Genomic DNA, 23323 nt, shown 5'->3' with positions numbered 1-23323 from the left:
ACTGTAAGTATATCTAAGTTTTATTTAAAAAACAAGCAAATGTGGGAGCCTGTGAAAAAAGGGCTTGTAAAAAATCTGATCAATAACTATATACAATCTATAGTTTACATCACTCAAACAGAATAATTTAGACAGTTGGTATTCTTTTACCCTAACCACCAACAGAGGCTTCAATAAGGGAAATACATTTTCTTCACTTCTGTGTGATAGACAAAAGGCTCAGCTGAAATTAAAGACATAACCTTAAAAGTTCTCTTTTGACTATATTTAGTATACAAAAATATCATTTGCTTATTAATTTTGCTTCTTTTTTCTATTATTGGACATGTGTTTTAAATCCTTTCACTTAGGACACTAAGAAGGCACAGTGCAAGCTCTGTGACATGATCAAAATAAAAGCAATCAGTTTCACATTTCTAGTAAGACATAGTCAGCTTTGAACAAGTCTCTAGAAGAAATAAACAACTAAAAGCCTGAACAAAGACAGTATAAAAAGTCTGTAAGAACTTTTTATTAGAAGCTTAACATTTCTGCTTTCTGGGCTTACCAAGGTAAGCTCAGAAGTTTCCTTAAAAAGTAATTATTTTAGCTTTTCAAAGTAGTTTGAAGGAAAAAATAAAACATAAATTGGCATCAGACCCTCTCTTCTCTCAGCCTGGGCAAGAACATCTCATGTTGAAGGGCACTAGGACATAAGTGAAGTTAGTTTTAACCAAGAAAGTGGCTCCAGTCAAACTGCAGACGAGCAGAAGGCATCCGAGATCACAGTCAGTACAGCAGCTAGCCCTAGTGACAAGCACCACACTGAGATCTACACCAATCTCGTCAGAAATGATAAGGCAGAGACAAATGGGCCACTCTGTACTAAGTCAGAAAAAAGCAGAAAAGGATTACAGATCTCTCTTTGGAGTATGGATGTGGCCACCAGCTCAGAAGATGGAGGGTCCTCTGCATTTAAGTCAGTGCATAGTACTGACAGAGGGACGGAGCTATAAACAGCAGTCAAGAGAGCTGGCATCCAGACACTGCACCACTATCTAGGCTTGGTCTTGTACTGAAGATGCTCTGCCCAATTCCATGTCTCTTAGAGCCATGTACACATCTCTTAAAATACATCTAGGAATGGGTACTGCCCACTTCCCTGGGTGGCCCATTCCAATGCCTAGCCACCACCAAGATTAAGAAAATCTTCCTAATATCCAATTTAAACCTCTCCTGGCACAACATGAGGCTGTTTTCTCATGCCCCATCACTTGTTACCTGAGAAAAGAGACCAAACCCTCCTCCTTGCTGTAACCTCCTTTTAGGTAGCTGTATTTTAGTCTAAGTACACTCAAAATAGGAATACCTAGGTGAAACGTAATGGCCTGTGATATGCAGGTCAGACTAAATGATCTGAAGGTGCCTTCCAGCTGTAAAAGCTTCTAAAGCTAAGAAATCTGTTTTACCCACTATTTACAGTCTACAAGGCTGCTGTGCCTTCACTCTAAATACCCACAATGAGAAGGCAACCTTCTTACTCGTTATGGCCTTTAATATCCCTTGCTGATAGTTTTAAATTTTTAAACAGCCTTACCTGTTGTGCTGCCTTTTATGTGTTCTCACACTTACAGATATAATTTTGGAAGCAAAATATCTAAACATTAAGCATAATAAAAATGAAACAGGTTAAAGCATCTCAGCAGTAGGGTGCAGCTGCAGCAAAATCCCTCCAGTTCCCCTACATTTCCTCCACAGCAGGGACTTTCTGTCAAGCTGTGAGTTAGTTCTATACAATAATACTGGCTGCTGTTACTGCAATTGCACCTTCCTATATCTCACCATTGTACTAAAAATTCACTTTGATTTTTGCTGTACTCCTCGGTAATAATAATATTTAAAGAAATTCCTGCAGAGCTAAATGCAAATTCCAGCACTGCATGCAAGATACTCAAAAGGGTAGGCAAATGTAAAATTGGTAAGAAAATAATTACACATTAAAAAGCTGTTTTATTTGCTTTAAAAATATTAACAACTTCTCAATAATCTAAAGGATCCTGAGCCAAGAGATAACCAGTTAACGACTGGAGTTAAGATTCCTTGAAATACCTCTCAAACATACATCATTCAATATATCAGTTACAATGTGGAAAGAAAGATAACTACTTAAGGAACAAAGTCGTAAATTGATAGCAATATAAACTGAAAGCAAATGAAGTCTGCCACATGAAACATGATCACAGACTGTCACTCTGAGGGTTTTATTCTTCATGTCTAGTGTCAAAAATAAGCACTTAGGAAACAGATTCCACTTGAAAATTATTTGAGAATGTGTACCCAAATGGGATGGAAAATGGGAAAAAGTTAATGATCAAAATCTGCATTAAGGATAGCTGTTTTTATGATTCAGAATTTAAATTTCAGATCTTGATTTTCTTTGAAAGACTGCTTTTCTTCTGGACTTTGAACTTGATCTGTTGAGCTAATTTTCAAATGAAGTTTCATCTTTTACTTCACATTCTAACTACAGTCATATGTTCTCCTGTAGACATATAGCATTTTTAGCAATTTTGATTAAAACCTGTAATTAAATTTTGCATTATGCTTTGAATTGTGATGCTGTTAGAGCCAGAAGAAAAACAATTTGGAAATTCTGGTGACGCTACTAAACTCCTATGAACAGCCATGGTTTAACTCATTGAGACAGCCACCTTAAAAGTAATATGATATATGGATTTGGGTCAGCAGTCCTGGCTGTGCCCATGCCCAATGACTATGGAAATTAATTATATGCCAGCCAGACATAGCATATCCACTTGTGACAAGAATTTCAGGATAACTAATTTCAGGCACCTAAAAATTATAAGCCAAGTCTGAGATATACATAACTTCTCAACAGTTACTGGAATGGCTCAAATGGAGAGCACAGTTCTCCTGATGGTGAGGATACTTACTACTGAGATATTTAATGAGATATCAACTCTTACATTCAGGTGAACCCATGTACAGGAGCATGGAAATTTTTTAATAAATGGCTTTTGTTCAACAGATTTTAATATAAATGCTAATTAAAAGTTGAAAAATTACAAATCCATATTCATGGATATGTTTTGTACATGCAATTATATATGCATACATATGTATATGGGAAGGATGAGACAGTGAATATGAAAATGAAATGAAAATATAGATGTATATGCATACATCTTCCCCACATAATTATCTGTGCAGAACATGCATAGAGATACCATGCACTACGGAACACATATCTAGAATTCCATGCAAATATACATTTGACAAATAATGACAAAACTTTACCAAAGTTATTGAATTAACTAGAAATTATAGGAAATTAGTATTTTCATCAATTAATGTGTACATTTTTACTCTTTTAGACTTCTTCACTAATTCATTTATTAAAAATAATTATACTAATAACTTTATTAATAGCTTCCTTATAAGTAACTTCATAACTAAACAAAATAACAAAAAATTAATAAATAAAATAAATATAACATACATAACTAACTAAATAAATAAAACAAAGTTAAATGAATAAAATAAAATAATAAATAAATAATGTTATTAATCGTTTCTTTGTTGTGAACTGTGCAGAAGTAACTACTTTGTCAACAGCAGGAGGTGGTCAGGATGTTTCCATGAAGTTGGTTATAAATGAGATGCATAAAGACCTACATAATATTGCCACTGAGTACTGTCTAAAAATGTTAGATTTCAAGTATTACCAGTTGAGATCATTGTGTTACATCTAAAGGATCAACAAGGCTATACACATGTATCACATCAACAGATAATGGTTTTATTTTTCATCCCAGTAGATGCATAAATACAGAGAGAAAGTTGGCATGCATGTTACTGAGTATGGACCAATTAGCATTGCTTGTTTTTGATACAGAAACATTTAAATTTGATTTCAGAATAACGCTAGTTCACTTTTAGGCTGCTGACATACTTGTTTGGAAGTGGAGTACAAAAAAGGATAAATATTTTTTGTTTTATTTTGGCATTTATAAGTAGTCACACAGCAGCAAAACTGAATTGAATATTGGCAGAAAGATTCAAACTCTATAGCCATACCACCAACATCCACCTCCAGCATTGTAGGCCAACATGACAAAATAGGAGGCGTTACTTTCAGAGCACACCTCATATTATATAATAGTAAGGAATTATTTCCACTAGAAGATGGCAAAGATTTAGGGCAGACCAGTTGTTAGTGAAAATGTCACTGAAAGTTGGGATGGTGAGCTTGCTGTTAATTTGATCCAAATCAGCTGGATTACCTTGCCCAGACAAGGACAGAAAAAGACCCTGTTGAATCTCCTGAGGTTTCTTCCTCTGTTAGGGGAATTTAAAATGCCCTACCTGAAATTAGGAATACAGCTGAACAGGGAAGTGTCCTGAGTGAAAGTAGGGCCTTAATCACTTTTCAACCAGAATGGCATCCTACCCACTCTACTGAAGCACTGACAACAGGTACTAGCCTTGAGGCTGCAATCCTGTTAATGGCTTTCACAGCCATCACATATAAGACTTTGGACAAGAGGCCCTTGTCTGAGCATAATACTAGAGGTGTATATGCCCTCCTGCTTAGCACAAAAATGACAGGCTCAAAGCAGAATTAATATTTTCAGCAAAGGAGATGAAGAATCACTCAAAAAAAAACCCCAAAAACCTCATATAAAGGGACTGCTGCAGGGGAAAATCAGTCAATCTAGATGAACTAGGCTCTTTAGCACCCTCATAACTAGACGTGTTTCTTCACTGTGTCTAACTGAAAAACAAAGTCCATATGCATATATGTATTACCTATAAATGGCAAATAAGCTAGTGTAAATCACTTCATGGAAATCAGAGAGTTACTGTGACTTTTACCAGCTGAGAATTTGACTGTATCTCTCTCTATCTGTTTACTAAAACATTCACACAAGAAAACCTCCCTTTTCTTATCTTACATCGTTCATATTTTATGTTTATGTTTATGTTCTACAACAGGTCAGATTCATGTATGATGTTTAGAACATTGGCAATCATATGCTTATATATATGCATTCAATGTCTAATGAAAGCTTTAGTAAAATCGTGCACTGCTTCATTGTTCTTTGTGTTGCCTATATTCCTTTTTAAAATTCATCAACGTTTCACTAATATTACAAATAAAGTAATCTTTTTTTTTTCTTATATAAAAGAAAAGGGTAATACTTTCACCTCCCACAGTGGGCCAGTGTCAAAAGGCAGAATATTTTCAAGGACCTCCAAAGTTCCAATGTCTGCATTTGACCCGTGTTAAGTATTCTCATTACAGTTGCTTCAAATGAATACAAAAGCTTTGTTTAATCCTAACTCAGGGGAAATGAAATACACTAGGCATGAGATGAAAGATCCAGTACCAGAGTGCTGTTTGAATGCACTGTGTGTTCTTAACATGGGCCATAAAAGAAGGCCATTTTAATATATCAAACTGTAGAATGCTTGAAATAGCATAGTAGCAAAATAAATGCTATAAACTTGATGAAACAAAAAAAGGAAAACAGGAGCATATTTTGTTTCTACTGGATTTTTGATAGGCAATCCTTTCCAAAAACATTCAGTTTTCTTTTGCTAAAATGATCGATTACATTAATTCATCCAAGAAAGATTTTTATGCAGTGCAAATTTAGCAGGGTTTTAATCTACCATTTATACCTTCATAAAATTCATTTACTTCTTAAATTATTACTATTCTGTTCAAGAAGCAGGTAACAGAAGGAGACCATTTAAACTAGTATTACCTACACTACTGTCTATAGGGCACAGAATTTATAGAACTATTTGGAAATCTAACACTTGCGTTCAACAGAAATACTAACTCATACGTATGATAAAATATACAAAAACATGTACATGAATATTACAGACTTAAAAATGAGCTCAGGATGGTGAAAAAGTACATACCCGCTCACTGAAATCTGTTTGGTTTGTTTGTTTTTCATATTCCTTTTAAGTTACACGGTAATTTTATCTATAAGTAAAGAGAATCTTAAACCTCTGTCCAATCTATTGGAGTGCTAACAAACTCTGAATTCCATGATTTGAGCATAATCTATGTTCTACTTAGGATAGGGAATGCATTAACTTTACTTAAACTCATGCTCTGTATACTCCGAATGTTATGTGCACATCTGTACAATGCAACACGGTGCTGTTTCACAGATCCATGATGCCATTCTGTATAACTGCACTGAAGACGTCATTACCCCAGAAACATAGCCACACATAGCTAGACAGCTTCTGTATTGGAGTTAACTTGTTTTTAACTAACTTGAGACTCTGCAGTCTTCTATAGACAAAGCAGAAAGACACAGGGTAGTAGGAATGGTATTTACAGGAGTGTCAAGGGAGATACAGTACAGGGGATCCAGAGGCCCTTATATGACTGCTCTATTTTTTAAAAGTCCTAGTTCAGGTTAATTTACATCTTTTACATCAGAACACTTTATATATCTGGCAAAAAGGGTTTTAATTTAGACATTTATAGCTGGCATCAAGACGCCCAGTGCTGAAATAAGCAAAGAACCCATATAACATATATATCAGATAAAATACCACAAATCTTTCTTTCATCACTTCTGCATTGTGAGCTACCAAGACATATTGTCATCAATCTGACTGGCACTCCAGAAAGAAAGTCAGTTATAGCACTCTTTGCTGGATTTGAAACAACCATGGAACCACAACCTCTCATGCCAAATGCTTACTAAAAAAAAGGAGAAAGGTACACAGGAAAAATTTTTAAGTTTGTCTTATCTTTGATCAAGAATTTACTGGAGAAAGAGGATGAAAAAAATAGATGAGGACAGAAAATAAGGGGGAGCAGACTACTGAAATAATTCAGAATGGAAAATGGAATTAATCTACAATATTATCATCTGAAAAAAGAAAAACAATGTATAAAATGAATTGCTGAAGTAAAAGGTACATTTTATAGTCCTAGAGCTATTAATAAGTGCTGCAATTACATGAAATATTACATTCCTAGGTAATTCTTTCTTCAATTGTTAACAAAAAATATTGTTTTCACTGTTTAATCAAAATTTTCCAAATCTCCCTTCACCATTTCAGTTCACGTACAAATACAGGCGATCCAAAACTTCAAGGTGGCAACAAAACATTATGTACTCAATATGTTACCGTATTTCCCTATACATTTTTCTTTTTATAGAAATCAGAGATAACTTCAGATAGTTCTGGAAAATATTTCCCAGATTTTTGTGTATAAGATCAAATCAAAACGAGAGCTGAAACTCATTTTTGTCATTCAGTCATGATTATCAAGAACTGTATTTCAAAAGCAGGAAATGGCCTCTGAATTATTCTGTGACTAAGTTCATGTGCTCTTATCTCAGAGACAATACTAAATTACTAATACTTTGTCACGGAATGTACATTTGATCAGGAACAGCCAAAACAAATACCTATTACACCAATTACCAAAAATATTACTGGCCTAGCTATACTCATTCTCTCTGGGCTTTAGCAAGATGTAAGAATAATCAAACACAGCAGTTAAACAAGCTTGAATGCCTGAAATCTTAATATATTACAGCATGTTTCTTCCTCATATAGTTAAGAATGACAAAAGTAGATATTGTGAGGCATAAAAAATTTAGTCATGGTCTTATTTATCTCAGCTAACCTAGTGGAATCTGCGGCACAGACAGATGTGCAATGCACCACTTCAAATACACCAACAAAGTACTACAGGAATGATTCTCCAAAGAAAACCCATGGGGAGTGGAAAAAGTAGGTAGGGGCTGGAGTCAGGTTTGAACTAAATATAGTGAGAGCTCTATCCAAACAGCACAACTCACTCTATTAAATCCAGTGTGTACACAAAGTAAATTAATAAAATTTTGCAGGCACACTCACTGTTATATCATTATACAATAATTATTTGGAATATTTCCATCTATCAATAATGCCATCTGTCCCACCCAATACAAATGGACTACAACCCATCTGGCTTATTTTTTCTATTGATTACTCTGCTGAATGAGTTAGCAAAACTGCTTTTAAAATTATCATATTACATGACACTGTCATTAAAAGATGTGAAGTAAAAAAAAAAAACAACACAAGATGAGACTTAATTGGGAGTCTGTCAGCTCTTCTCCAGAAAGTTTTAGCAATGCTAAATGCTTTTTTTTTTCTTCGCTCTTTTTTTTTTTTTTTGAGGGGGGCTACTTAAAATGCAAACTACTGGATTAGGCAGAAACTGTTCCTCCACACTACCACACAATTGAATTGTTACTATTTCTGACTAACAAAGCTTCATGAAGGTATCAAGAAGGTGTCAAAATGTCCCAAAGTATGCTGGTGAGAGCTTACTATTTATTAGGACTCCTAAGGAGACTGTGGATGGAGAGTGCTGGAAGCTGTTGATGGCTGGCACTTCTATTTGTTAATTCCAATTATTTTTCCTAGGTTTTTGGCTTTGGTTATTTGTTTGTATAATTGTCTTTATTCTGTTTTTACAGTGCTGTTTTATCTTTTGATTTTAACTACTGCTTCCCTTAACTTTAATTTCTACAATGAACACTACTTAATAATAATGTAAATTTTCCTATCCATCTGAATTTCAGCTGGTATGGAATTGCTTTCTTCAGAGTGTCTGGTATGATGCTATGTTTTTGTTCCAGAAGAAATATTGATAACACACCAATGTTTATACTTGCTGCTGAGCAGTGTTGTACAGAGCCAAGGCTATTCTCTGTGAAGGGCCTGAGGAGCTGAGACAGAATTGGGACAGTTGACTTAAAGTGGCCAAAGGGATATTCTATACCATATGACATCACAGGGAAGGGGTTTTGAACGGGATGGGACTTCATCTGGATCTTTTTCACTGCTCAGGGGCTGACTGAGCATAGGCTGGGGGGGGGGGATGGTGAGCAATTATTTGTGCATCACGTGTTATATATATTCATATATATTTATATCTATATAGTCTATTATTCTCCTTTTCTCTGTTTTAGTAAGTAGTTTTATCTCAATCCATGAGTTCTACTTTGTGGGTTTTTTTCTCAATTCTCTCCCTTCTCCATTCCATTGAGAAGGGGGAAGAGGAAGAGAAGGTTTGTGTGGTGCTTAGCCATCTGCTGGGTTAAGCCACAAAGCCATCCACAGAACTTAAATTCTTTCCTAGGCTCCCTTAATCTAGTTTCAGTTTCGACAATGTCCTGTTAGTTTTAACAAGGAAACCTCTCTTGTGTATACTTAAAATGTTGAGCCAAAGATTTTTTGCCAACCCAGTGATTTAATATTTCTTTTGTGTAAGTCCTTACTGGGGTTGCTTTTTTATTCTTCCTTGTTGCTCATTTTTTCTTTTCTCCACAGTGGATTCCTACTACAACCTTCCATCCCTCCACAAGACTTCTTTTTCTCTGCCCCTGAATAGTTATTCCAACAACACTGCAACTCCAACTGATGTAAGAAGAAGACAGAAGGAGAGGCAGGGGCTGTATTCCAGCTCTGTGGATATCATCCTTGATGGCTGGGCTTAGAGAGGCAATATTTGAGGCAATACTGGAGCAGTCAGGCTATGGGGAACAGTGACTGGAGAAAAGACAGTGCGTTCCCTCCTGGAGTGAGGGAAAGCGGGATGGCAGCAATGGATAGGAGCTGTACAGATAGCAAGGAATTATGTGGTAGCACATAGTCAGAGACTGGTTGAAGAAAGCAAGTAAATAGTTACTAGAAAGTCCACTCTAGTTACTGTTGCTGTTGTCTCCCTCTTTCCGTCCTTAACACTGACTAGAGCCACTCATCTGGTTATCTGTGAAAAAATATGGTTATTATGAAACATTCCGAAGTTATTTTTCTCTTCATAGATGAAAGAAGTTCCTAGGTTATTGTAATGGTCAGTTTCATGCCCACATCCGGTTCTTAAAACATGAGTGTTATATAAACGTACACAGAGAACAATTCTCACACTTCTATGTTATTTTCTGTTAGGTCCTAAACAATGTATACAATTTCTATATTATATAAATATACATAATAACATAGAATAAATCTATTATGTAGATATATATTATATAATATATTCTATTATACATATATATATAATGATTCAACTGAAATTGTGGACCAATATTATTTATGTAGAGGATATTTACCAGACATCACTATGTCACAGAATAATAATCATTTTTGATACTCCAAAAAAAGCCCTTTGACAGTTGTGATGTCTATGCTCTAGTCACTGTGTTAAATGCAATTACTTCAATCATAATACATGATAATTTCGCTATTAAACACAGAATATTTAGCAAACAGAAATGCAAAGTCTAAAATCTCTACTGAAATATAATTGAAACTATTATAATGGTTTATAATGTCTAGTTTACAAGAAGTGAGTTATGATATTCATTGTCTTGTTTTCACTAATAAAATCTTTTTTCCATGGATGACAGAGGAGCAATTTCAATTGAGACATCATTTGTTCCTATTAAGCAATCTGTAGGTTGTTATTGACTCATGCCTTTGACCACTGCTTTGAATAAAGTTCAAGAATAATAAAATACTTTTATGTTTGGCTGACTTAATTTACTTGCAGAAAACAGACTATTATTTCATTTCTATGATTCTATGATTCATGTTACTGCATCTCCTAGAACTCTCTGTAGCACTATTGGCATAAAACAAACAAACAAAAACTAAGATAAATAAGGGATGTGCTATTGATATTTTTAAACATAGATGCCTTCAGAGTAAAGTTACTGTGTTCTGGCTTCCAGAAAGAGAGTATCTTAGAAGCTCCTTCAAGTAAAACATTAAGAGGTATGGAAAGTACATTTCCTGTTTTTATTGATTCTATGGAGGCAAGGAGAAGTGTAATATGATTTAACAGTAAGCTCTACTGTTTTCCCCTATTCTCAGAGTAGAATCAGCCAAAAAGAACATTTCTCCTAATAACATGTCAGCTAGTACTTCTCCTGTAAAACAAAACCTCATTGATGAATATCTATTTAAATTAAATTAACAATTGTATGATCAGTTATATTTTCAGGAAAGGACAGTTCCCTCTGGTTCTTTGTGATAAAAGTGTTTGAAACATCTTTTTCTGTGCTTTGCTGTTTACATAACCAATTCCTAATCATAAAAGTATGCATAGCATGAGGAAAAATGCAACCACATCTATTGATAAAATGATAGAGAAATTGGAATATCCAGCTGATAATCCATCCTGTTCCCACCAATATTTTAAATTTTTCTGATTTTTAGATCCTGTTGTGGTACATATTACTCACCTCCTAAATATTTTTGTACTATTTCTGATACTGTCATTAATGAATAAAACCTAATTAGCACAGAGCAAGATTGATAAGCACCCTACAGCAATGCTTTATACATAAATCCTCTAGGATGTTTTATTTTAAACATTCCCAAAGCCTGCTAGGCAGCTAACTCTTCACAGGAGTATGTGTAGGCAGCAATCAATTTTTTAAGCTATGACTTGAGCAATCAGACAGTGACACGAGTCAGATACTATTAATAACCCAAAAGCAAGCAATCTCATGAGGTGTTTCTCAAGTAGCTAAGAAGAAACTGTCTAGTTATGTCATTAAGAGTAAGACCCAAAAGACTATATAAAGAGTAGCTGGAATGTACAATAATTACAGAGTATTTAGAAAATTCTACCTGGAAAAAGGAAAATTTTCAAAGAACAGCAAAACATTACCAATCTGCCCACAAATCTGCCCACAGACACAAATCTGTGTCTGTATATATTACAAATAAGGAAGTATGTGGGCTTCATGGTCATGGTACATGCTACTAATTAGTCACAAAACAAAAAACAGTCTCAGCTTTTCAAAAGGACCAAGCTTTACAGGATCAACTCTGACAATAATGTCTCTACCCTTAATTAGCTTAATGATGCTATGACTCCATGCAACGTCTCTAATTGCAGCCTCAAAGACATCATGAAATGGTACATCTTATAAAAAATGACAGCTAAAGATAGTATACTGTTAAGATAATATTGAAAATGCACTGATGTCACACTTGCTGTTTCCATTTAAAGCTTGCAGCATTGATCTATAAAACCTGTAAAGTTGGCAGACTCAACATCACCTTAAGAACTATGCTAATATCTCCATGGCAAGTCTGAGAACTGGGTATAAACATAATTAGTAAAAACAAAGGCTGAGGTCTTCAATAAGACACAAACTTTGGAACGTCCTTTACAGAAAAAAACCTAAGACATGATTGAATTTCAGAAGACTAATGTGGCATTCTGTGTGATGATCTTATTTAGAGGAATGTATCTTTCTGAGTTCCTTAAGTGATTCCAAACCAAATCATAAAAAATTATTACCATTTTTCAGCAGCAGTCATAAAGGTGAGGTTATTTCTACACTCTGCAAGTCAGCTACTTCTGAGAATTTTAAGTAAATAAGGACTTTAATAACTGACCTATTTCAAATATACTGTAAAATTCAAGGCATTCACCAAAAATACTAGAACATAAAAAACACCTGATAGCATGCCCTAGAGTAGAAATTGAAAGGTGTAAAACAAACAGTACATTTTACAGTAAAAACAGAAATGAAAAATCAGATCTTAGCAGACCTGTAAGAGTGCTACGGAGAAGACTGGGAATCTTTCAAATTCAATACACTTAGTCTTGGAGGAAGGTACTTAGGAGGATATTTTATTACAAAATCTATGTTAACTGTGTCAGCTTTCAAGCAAGTCTACCTTTTCCCTCAGAAAAACAAGTGCATAGCACAGACAGACCGAGCATGAACTCAAATAGAAAGAAAAGGTTTGGGAAGCACTGTCCTTTCTTCCAGGGCAATATTAACTATTAACGTATGCTATGCTTCCAAGCCACATATCTCCCAAGAAACTATAACTAAAAAATTCTATTAAGTTCCATAGCAATTATGTAGTAACTACTCTTGTTCACTCATTTATAGAGTAGCTACATTTTGTTTACAAGATTTGTTGTCATTATCTTTCTAATGCTTGCAGAGTGTTCTGTGGCTATTTAAGCAAAATGGTACGTGCATAACAGAAATGATTATGATACCACTATCAATCACTGGGGAAATTATTGTACTGTTAGAGATGATCTAGAGTCAACCAGTAAAACTGGCACGCCCCATCTTGTTATAAAAGTTCAGCTGACTAATAAATAATAATAAGCAGCGAAATGCTAAACTCAGTTGTCATGACAATATTGCTTGTAAGAAAGAATGGGGGAAAAAATCTCAACAGAACAACCAAGAAAAAGTTAAAGTAAAGTGTCCTGTTCCTACTCTACAAAAATATATGGGCAGAAGTAATTCAAATAAGGTATTGTTCACATTTTTACTAGAGGAACTGACTGCTTTTTAAGAGTTTTTTTTCCATATTGCTTTGGGAATTAAGACAAAGTTAGTGATGAATATAACTTTCTATTAAGCAATTTTCTTTCTCAATTGTGCACAACCACTTATGAGCCAGAACATAACAGCTCAATCAAACCTTATTATATTAGCTTTACTTGAACCACTCTGAAATGTACTGAGAAAATTCTGATATTATTACAAGACATAGGGAAGAAAAAGACAACTTAGAATGAGGGAAGTGGATATCACAGCTACCTTTTTACAATCTCTTAATTTCTTCTTCCATATAGAATGAGCAACAGGAATGTGTTTGCTGTCAGCTACATAGCAGATCGCTGTGATCACATGGTGTAGCGTAGTCTTCTGGCTCATAGCCTGGAGGACTTTCTCAACATGACTGAGAGCAACTGTGGCCTCATTCCACACACCACCACTAACAAGCTGCATAGTACACGGTACTAGGCCAATCTGTCCAGCACAGTAGAGAATATCTCTGACCTAGAGGAATAAATAAATAAATAAAATTATAGGAGTACATAGGAAACAAAGGAAAAAATTTTCAATTTTCCAAGAAATTTCTCTCAGCACTATTGTTCTTTGCAATCCTTTATCAGTCACTAAAAATGTAGCAAACGTCATTGTAAGGGCCAGTTTTGATAGGGCTTTATATATTTCACATGAATACAGCACCATAATAAACTTTAAACTAACAATTAATATATGGATGTATGCATCATCTCAAAATAATATCTGATGTAACTGATTGTTACAGCTTGTGTTAAGGCCCAATATGATTAAATACATTCTTGCTTTCTTTTAAGTAAGCTTCCATTTCTTTTCAATGTTCCATTTGTTTCACTGTACATTTTCAGAGTGAGAATGCACACTGTTTTTCAGAGTATTACAAAAATCATCATAAACCTCTCGAAGGTAAAAGCAAATTGCAGATTGAAAATAAGATGCAAAAGAGTGCTACTTAATTAGAGATGAGTTTGTCTTTTGAAAATTGAATTAAATGGGCGGTCAGATACGCCACAAATATATGTTAAACCAAACTGCAATGCAGTTACCTCGGGCTGATTTTCCTATATTTTCCCAGCACCACTGAACACCTGTTTTCTTGAAAGCAGGCAGAAAAGGAAATTTTTATTCTTACAATTCAGACATCTCACAGATTTATTATAAAACCTTAATGTAAACATCAGAACTTTTCATCCTCTTATTCTGTACTTCTCTACAAGGTCTATACATTTCCTGATCAGAGAAGCAATGAATATTGTTCCAAATCAGAAGAAAACTAAGCATAGAAGTGGGAAGTAAGGTGGGCGTAATCAGTTTTGAAGACTGCACAGGAAGCAATTTGCTGTAGAGAAGGGAAATGGACTGAGCAAGAAATCTTCAGAAATTTTTTTCCAGAAGTTACTGTAAAAACTGTAAAAATTCTTTACAATTAAGAATAATTAAAAAAGAAATCTGTGTCCTAGAAGACATGGCAATCAAACCATGTGACAGACCCATATGCAACTCCAAATCTGTCCTCATAACTGTCTGTGCCTCACAAAAGACTCACACATGTAACTATTGGAAGAGTATCTTATACAATTTGGCATACAAGTTCTATGATTAGCAGCTGAAGAGGGGGAGGAGGCAGAGAGGAAACATATCAACTGACACTCATCAACAATTTAAATTGGTTAAAATATCTGAAATATTATTTTGATAATTCTATATATAATCCTGAATTTTGAAAAAATATGCAAGTAATGTTTTACTTTATAGGAACAAATGGTCTTTTTTTTTTTTTTCCTAGTGCTATTTTAAAATATGTGCCATTGAACAAGGGAGTCCAGCCAGCTATCAAGTGGCATACTGACAGGATGAGAAAAAAATTCAGGAAGATATGACTCAGAGAGGCACAGGTTTGTTTTAAAATTAAGCCATTTATTTCTACCTCTGCTAAGTGAAATCCATGTATTAGTCAAAAACTCTGATACAGGTAGTTAATAGTTTACAGAAAAAAAATCACACTGGCAATATTTCTTCCTCTTTCTGTTGGGCTCCTGGTTTTCCATGCATTACCCATTTTAATTATTAGGTAGACAGAAGAGCTGTTCACCCAGTTCACTTCCTCTTTCTTGAACAGACTGTTTGAGACATAATATGAATACTAATTAATGATAAAATATCTGTCAGTGTTTTGAAATACGGACTAAGATAGCACTTTCTTAAAGTATCTTGGATAGTTCTGATACAATTAGCTACATTGATCATAAGCAAGGTCAAAAAATATCTCTGAAGGATTTGAGCAAAATTGGCACTGCTTTTGGCTCAAGTTCAGTGGGAATTTTGCAGAGTTCATTAAAAAAAATAATTAAAAAAACCTCCTCTGTTCCTAACATACTTGTTTGTATCTTAAGCTGTAATTAATAGAAAAACAGAATTCTCAACGTGCTACTATGCTATGAAAGGGTGGATTCAAGGGGGAAGAAGGGGAAAAGGGTCAAAAGGGGCCACAGGTTTTGAGCAACTGTACTTCAGGGGGACATAATTGAGAGTAAGGAGAGGGGGAGGGATGTTCTCCTCATTCCCAGAGACTTGGTCATGAAAAGCAAATATAAATAAACAATCAGCAGGGGCAAAGCAGCAAACCAGTAAAAACACTGTTTTAGCAGATTTCAAGAGGTTGTCTCCAGAGTGTTTGAAGCATTATACAGAAAATTGTTAGCAGAGTAAAAAGTATTTAAAACAGGGAAGATATCTTTTTCACAGTGCTGAACAACAGGAGATGTCACAATGTATGGTGCCAGTCCTTGTGTTGTGAAAGTGTTCAGCAAAATGCTGCTAGAATGCTGCAACAGTTTATCGTTTTGGAGCATCTTCAAAGATAACATAAGATTTTTTCAGACTATAGATTCACAGTGTATCAACTCTAGAGGACTTCCATATTCAGTACATTCAGCACAGAAACAAAACTACAGTATAATGGCTGTGTAGTCAAACACTGATGATTTAATTTTCACTATATCCCATAGACATATTTCCAGTGCTAAAAATTCATTAAATATTAGGAAAAAATAGAAATAAAAATAACTTGTACTGCTGATATGCTCACTTATACAAATTCTTTTCCAATATATCTTCAGAGGACGCAGCAGTTTATAGACAGAGGCTCATGCAATTCCATTTTTTTACCCTTTTATTTTCATTTTACCACTGCAAGTTAAATGAAAGTTGAGCCTCCATAAGCTAGCACAATAATAAGGCAGCTCACTGTTTCAGTCTGCACAACTGTAAGTAATCAAGGGAATTCAACAATCAGAAATTCAGAGTAAGAAATTCATACATACAGGAATGCTAAGCACTTATTTAAGAATTACTGCTTTTCATTTTGTACTTATGCTGCAGGAAGTAGAACAGAGAGCTAGATCACAGCAAATACGAAGGAAAGTCAGTATGACAGCAAAGAATTATTCCACTTTTTTTAGCTGTCCTTCCTACATTCAGTTCTTATGAACTTAGAAATTCACATTTAAGAAGCAAAGTGTCCATGACGCTGCAAAATGGAAAAGTTGGGATGCTGCTTGGTGCTGCTTCAAGTTGTTCTAGCACTCGGAAAATTTTTTAACAATATTGTGAGACACAACACATCTGCATTATCAGGATGGCCCCTCCACAGAATATAACTCAGGAAAAGAAACAAGGGGAAAAACAGACTTGATTGGGCATAAGGACTAATCTAAAATATTAATTAATCAGAGAATGCTATAATTATTGCTATTTGCAAAGGAAAAAAAGTAACAGGATACCTCTAGATTTGCACATTCTTGTTTTGTTTGTTTTTGTTAACAAAGGCCAATAGCAATTCCAGAAACTTTATAAAACTTTTCCTAATGGTATTATTAAAACTTGCTAGTGATTGAGTAGCACAAATATTAAAAGTGCAGAGATTTTTTAATAGAGACATTTTGACCATTCACCTATAGGTTTTTATGCCAGTGTTAATATTTGCACTATATGAACCAATACACTTTTCTTTGAAAGGGTGAAGTCAATATGCAATTAACCAAACCTTTATTCTGAAAGCAGTATGGTGTCTGAGTGACTGCTGCCCTTTAACAGGTCAGGGTACACAAAAGATTCAGTGACCCTTTGACCTAACAGTGAAATAGCCTACCATTATGCTCAGTCAATGTAAATAAGCATAACTGACAATGTGCTAATAGGCTGCCTCTGGTCATCCATGTGTACCTCTGACCTTAATGAAGACCTAAATCAATTAATACTCCAGGCAATAAAGACCTCTGGCTGATTAAGTTAGCTAGAAATCATCTTTTCTAACAGGATTAGAGCTATAAGGTGGTGAACTTTTTATTTAATATATGATAATCCTTTCTTCCTAGGGCCCTTTTATTTTAGCTAATGATGGTAAAATTGCTTTTTGCAATGTGAAATCTTTTATTCAACTACCCAATGTGAATAAAGTTTTAAAGGTACCATTTAGACAATGGTAACTGAAAGGCTCTGAGTTCATACTATGAACACAAATTACATCTGATTAAAATGCTTCCAATACATCACAGTCTCCAATATAATGCGTGTTTTTTCTTAAACTATTTAGCCTACAAATGTGTAGGCTAAAAATTCAATAAATAAGTTGGTCATACATAGTTTAGCTTTATTCAGGTTTTTTTTTTTGAGAATATGAGCTTAATATCAGCAGCCAAAAGACAAAGAATATAATCCCAAATGAAAAATCAAAAAATTGTTTTTACTATCCTTAACTAAACAGAAATTGACTCACGTGAGAATCTACTTATAACTTAAGTAAGATGCTTGTATATTGCCCTAAAAAATGCAGAACTTTTCTTTAATAAAGTAACTGCTTCTCTCAGGTTCAAAAGAGCATAACTAATCAATGGTATCTGTTACTGCTTTCTTACTGAAATTTCTGTAACATTTCTGCAGCTTTCAGAGATTTGTAACTCAGTTTTCAAATGCTGTGATAGCAGCTAGCTAATTCTCAAGCTAAGTTAGAACTTTGTATGTTTCAAAATCTATTTGATTACCTAATCTGCATAATTACAGAATATTCATCTTCTTGTATTGTCCTTCACTATTACAAATTTATATTATCAAAATGTGGTACAATTTTTTCTCTTTGAACTTTTATTTGTGCTTTCTAAGCCACAACAAACATCCACTGAGTATTTCTGTAGCAAGAACTACACTACATACTACACTTGTCTATACAATTGTGTTTTTTAACTGTAATTTAGCAAAATTAACATACACTGTCCAAGTCATATCTGACACTCACCAAATTTGTGCATTTCTTAATTAGAAACTATAGAAAAGAGAAGCACCATGTCCCGTATTATGTACAAAAATAAATAGTTTAAAAGGACTACTAAATCAACAATCCATCTGAAAAAGCCACAATATTCATTGTTGTAAGTACTAAAACAACTTTTAAAAGTTCTTCTAAATATCTCTCATTTCTACTCTGTGCTTCCCAACCATAAATACCTGCTATCCTCTAAAATCCAAATAATTAAATAATTCAAATTAAGCCTTTAAACTGCACTGGATTTAAAGCAAATCATCAAAGCAGATACTCCTGAAGGTGTGTAGCCCCTTGAAGTTTAGCAAAATGCTAAATGCACAGGCATGAGGGAGACAATCAGGTCAGAAAGTATAAGAAAGATCAAAGACCAAAGTTTCAACTTCAAAATTATTTTTTTTTTTAACTGTTCTAGATCATTATAGAAAACTGTATTATTTGTATATGTTTTTGTGGCAATGTGTTGGTTATATTCAAATCTTGATCCACGTTGAATCAATTTATTCAACTGATGGGAATAAAACCCACATATTTTTGATTTTTAGAAGGAAAAGATTCTATGAGGATTCAAACTGAAATGTTCACATAAAAACATCTCAAAAGCTGTCATTCATTTTCCAGGGGAGTGTAAAACACAGAACAGAAACAAATCTAGCTTTTTAAGTCAGTAAATGTAGCCATGAACATTAGGAAAAGTCTCAATAAGGTGGATGAAAAGCTTTGCCATCTAATATATTCATGTGAGCATGACAGCAAGGCTGAAGTCTGCTCCCAAACATTCATTTTGGTCCACATAGAATCTCCAAAACATAGAGAGGAAATGAAGAAAATGGAGGTAAAGTGTATTACATTATGTACACTATTGTATTATATATACATTATATGTATTTATACATATTTTGGTCAATGTCCTGTATTGGCACATAGGTCATATATTGTTCCTTCATGGAAAATTACAATTGGACAGTTCAAAGACTTAATTGCCAAACTGTTCTTCATGTCCAAAAGGATGGTTTTTTTTTCCAAAATAGAAAACAAGCATTCTTTGTATTGGAAAATGAGCAAGCTAATTAGAGTATTATTCTTTAATGCATTTCCTTCTTGGGACAGTGGAATTCTAGTCTTCTCAACTATTAATCTGTCACCTTTTACAAAACCTACCATTTTCTCTCAAGCTTTTGAAAAAAAATCACAAGTTCTCACACAAGCACATTAGCAAAATCTGGCAACTGTGAAAAACTGCAGAACACTCAGCTTTATGAACATACCTTATCTAAAGGATGGAGTAAAACTTCCAAACTGATTATCATTTACTCATTTCTTATTCATGTCACTGTGGATGAAGATGCCAAGCCAAACAAATGAAAAAAAGAAAAACTTAGATTACTCTACTGCACAATAATTGGGCTGGGATGGGGAAGGAGAGACTTCATAAACTCAATTAATCAAGAAAAATAAAGGTATAATCACAAGGTCCAGAAAAACAACGTGGAAAAGATTAGTGTCTAAAGATGTAAAGTGATAAAAATGACAATGTGGACATGGAATATTGAGCAACGGATATAGAATTTTAGAAAATATATATTATGTCCAATATCATTGACTGCACTTACAATTACATATGCAAAGATAAGGAAATTTAATAGTTGTAATTCATTTGGATTCTTAAAATATCTGAGTCAGCATCTTTGCAAATTATTTTTAACTCTGCTAATTAAAAATGCTGTTAAATAGCTGATAGGCTGTAAGGAGAGAGTAATGAAAATGCCAGTGTGCTGAACTGGGGTGCCGTAGGGATTGGTATCAGGCCTGACTTTATTTAACATCTTCATTAAGTCAATGGAAGAAGGCATTAACAGCATGGTAATGAAACTCATGGAAGATACTAAATTAGAATGTACACCAATAAAAATAATAAAAATGGACACAGATTTGAAATACAGGCAGAAAATAACAATATGAGATTTAGGAGAAATGAAAACATATACCAGGACATATGGCAAAAATATTTTGAATCACAGATATTCGTATAATGGAAGAAAACTTGACTGCAACAGTGCTGAGCATTGCATAAGTCTTCCTAACTAGTAACAAGTTAATTATAATATTAAAGAAGATTGTTTCTGTCTCTGTTCTCGTGAAACAGGTTAGACTTATCAGATTTACCAAATATATGTTCCAGAACAAGAAACACTAATCCTTGGATAATGGAGTAAAATTTTCTAAAAAGTCAGAAAACTGACATTATATTCTTTAGGAAAGCTATGATTTTAAAAGGAATGTTGTAAAAGATGATGTCATATCAAAGTTTCAGATGACTGCTCAGTTTTTAAGTACTTTTTTTTATTCCTAACAGTTAATCAGTAACATCAATTTTCATCTTATAGGCTAGCATAGCTGAACTCAAAGTATGAAAAACATTTTAATCAGCTAGGGTAAGGATTGTTTTCAAATAGTAAATATCTAAACCTCGCATGAGTTTAGATAAACATCCATTTGATGTTCCAAGACAGTTTATTTGTGATTTTGCTACTTATGACTATTAACCTAAATTTACTCTGATGGGGACAGGTTTATAACATCAGCATTCTTTCTTTCTCAGTTCTGTGTATGAAACAACAACAACAAAATAATTGGAATGTTCTCTCTTTGATTTCTACATTTTTCTCTGCCTATACTTAGAGGGGAATGGCTATAGAGGAATAGATAGCATATATAAGAGTGGGACTATATGGTTCTTCTATCCACGCACAATATCTAAAGGAAGATAAAACAGAGAAAGTGATGCAATATCCTTATATACTTACTTGCGCTTATACTACAAGCCTTGTCTCTACTTTTTTTCCTTAAACAGTTACGTTAGTACAATACACTGAGGGGTCCCATCATATCTTGCTCACATTAATTGCTGCTGTTACTGGAAATGTCCACTTACAGTAAACTAAATCATCATGTAAACTACAACTGCAGTGATAAAGCAGTCCAATAAGTCACACTAGAAATTTCTGGATTGAAGTTTCCTTAGGTTTATTCATATTCCCACTTACCTAGCGGAAACTTCTACCACCCTATCCACCCTCATGGTTATAAGTGTTACTACTCAAGGCTGTAACATTTTTCTGGAATACAGCATCCAAGGAGAATAAAGGTTGTAGTCATAAAATACTATGAAGAATAAGTTAGTATTTTCCCTTTCCTACCTGATGGATAACTAGGCAGAGAAAATACTCCGCACTGAAAGATAAAAACTGTTCATTTCACTACAATAATTCCCTACAAAATGCACACTGTATGAAACACACCAACACCATGATATTCCATTCTTACAGAAAATATTGCTTTCCCAGCCACCACTTGGCTTAAAATTCTTACTGAAAACATGCCTTTCATGAATGTCATTGGATACTTAAGGTAATGGTCTGTGATAACTGGGAGAAAGGAAAGAAATAGTTTCAGAAAATTAACAATTGGTTTGAAAACAGTTAATTGTATTGACAGTATTACTAAGCTAGAAGTGATAATTCTTAGTTTAGCAATTTAGTGTGGCTTCACACTTCTCCTATTCTCTGTGTATATGCAGTCTAACAGGAATTTTACTTATGTCTGTGACTATGTAATAAGCAAAATTAAAACATTAATTTGTGTCAAAGACTATTCAGTGCACAAGTCCAACTTATAATAGATATCCCCACCACCTCCAAGTGGGAAAGAAAAGTGACTTATTTGTCACAGCTATACACATATGTACAGTATATACAATAGCAACACAAATATTATATAGCATATACAAAATATATATTACATTGCTATTTATAACAGTATTTTACCTATTTATTCGTATTGTGGTGATAATACTTTATTCACTTTGAAGTACAATGGTTAAACCTTACTTAAGCACAAGAAATGATGACTTCGAAATGGTGTTAATGGTGTTACCATTGGAAAATCTTTGAACTTGTTATTTGAATTTCATAAATAACCAATGGAGTAACTCTTCAAAAACAGAGTCTGTATCAAAGAAAACTATTTAAATATATAATTTTGCTTTTAAACTTAGGAAAATTATAGGCATTTCACAGAAAGTATGACCCAACATGTCAGGACAAATGTCTAATATTTTTTTCTTCCAGTCTAACAGAAAAAGCTTCTAATCATCAATGAAACAGTATTTTAAAATTATTCAAACTGCCAAAAACAATGATGGAAACTGTCCTGTATAAAACTTGTAGACTATTTATCCAACATACAAGATTGAAATTGAATGACTTAAGTGTTCATCTATCAGTATTAAGTATGTACGGGTGTTATTCTGAGGTGTGAAGATTTTTTTTTGTTCTTTAAAGATTGCGCTTCTTTTTTTTTTTTTTTTTTTTTTTTTGTCTAAATTCAGCCAGTAAGAATTATTTGCTAAAAAGTCCAGTTAAATACAGTTAACACGCACCTTTCAATATGTTATTTCAGAGTTTGCATTAAGAAAAATGAACTTTTTCTGTGATGCATTTTGAACTTCTAATAGCAAGTCTGAGTCTTTAGAAGAGCTATGTTAGAATTAGGAAGGATGCTAACAGGGAATGAAAATGGGTAGGAAAGAATTATAGATGTAATA

At 34.0% G+C, this 23323-nt stretch overlaps 1 protein-coding gene across 3 annotated transcripts in view; it reads right to left on the bottom strand.

Moving 5' to 3' along the window:
* DPH6 (diphthamine biosynthesis 6) overlaps window positions 1-23323 on the bottom strand; it is a 182795-nt gene that overhangs the window by 47177 nt on the left and 112295 nt on the right. For 2 of the 3 annotated variants that reach the window (XM_090141267.1, XM_031593741.2), the window contains exon 13: window positions 13632-13874. The exons of the other annotated variant lie outside the window; for it this stretch is intronic. In XM_090141267.1, the coding sequence (XP_089997393.1) occupies window positions 13632-13874 (243 nt within the window). The remainder of the gene's footprint in view (window positions 1-13631; window positions 13875-23323) is intronic. 3 annotated transcript variants of the gene reach the window in all.

The sequence above is a fragment of the Phasianus colchicus genome, chromosome 5, assembly GCF_987193195.1.
Source record: "Phasianus colchicus chromosome 5, bPhaCol1.hap1.1, whole genome shotgun sequence".
In the NCBI taxonomy this organism is placed as follows: Eukaryota; Metazoa; Chordata; class Aves; order Galliformes; family Phasianidae; genus Phasianus; species Phasianus colchicus.
The sequence above is the reverse complement of the archived record's forward strand: the minus strand, read 5'-3'. Positions and strand labels throughout refer to the sequence as shown.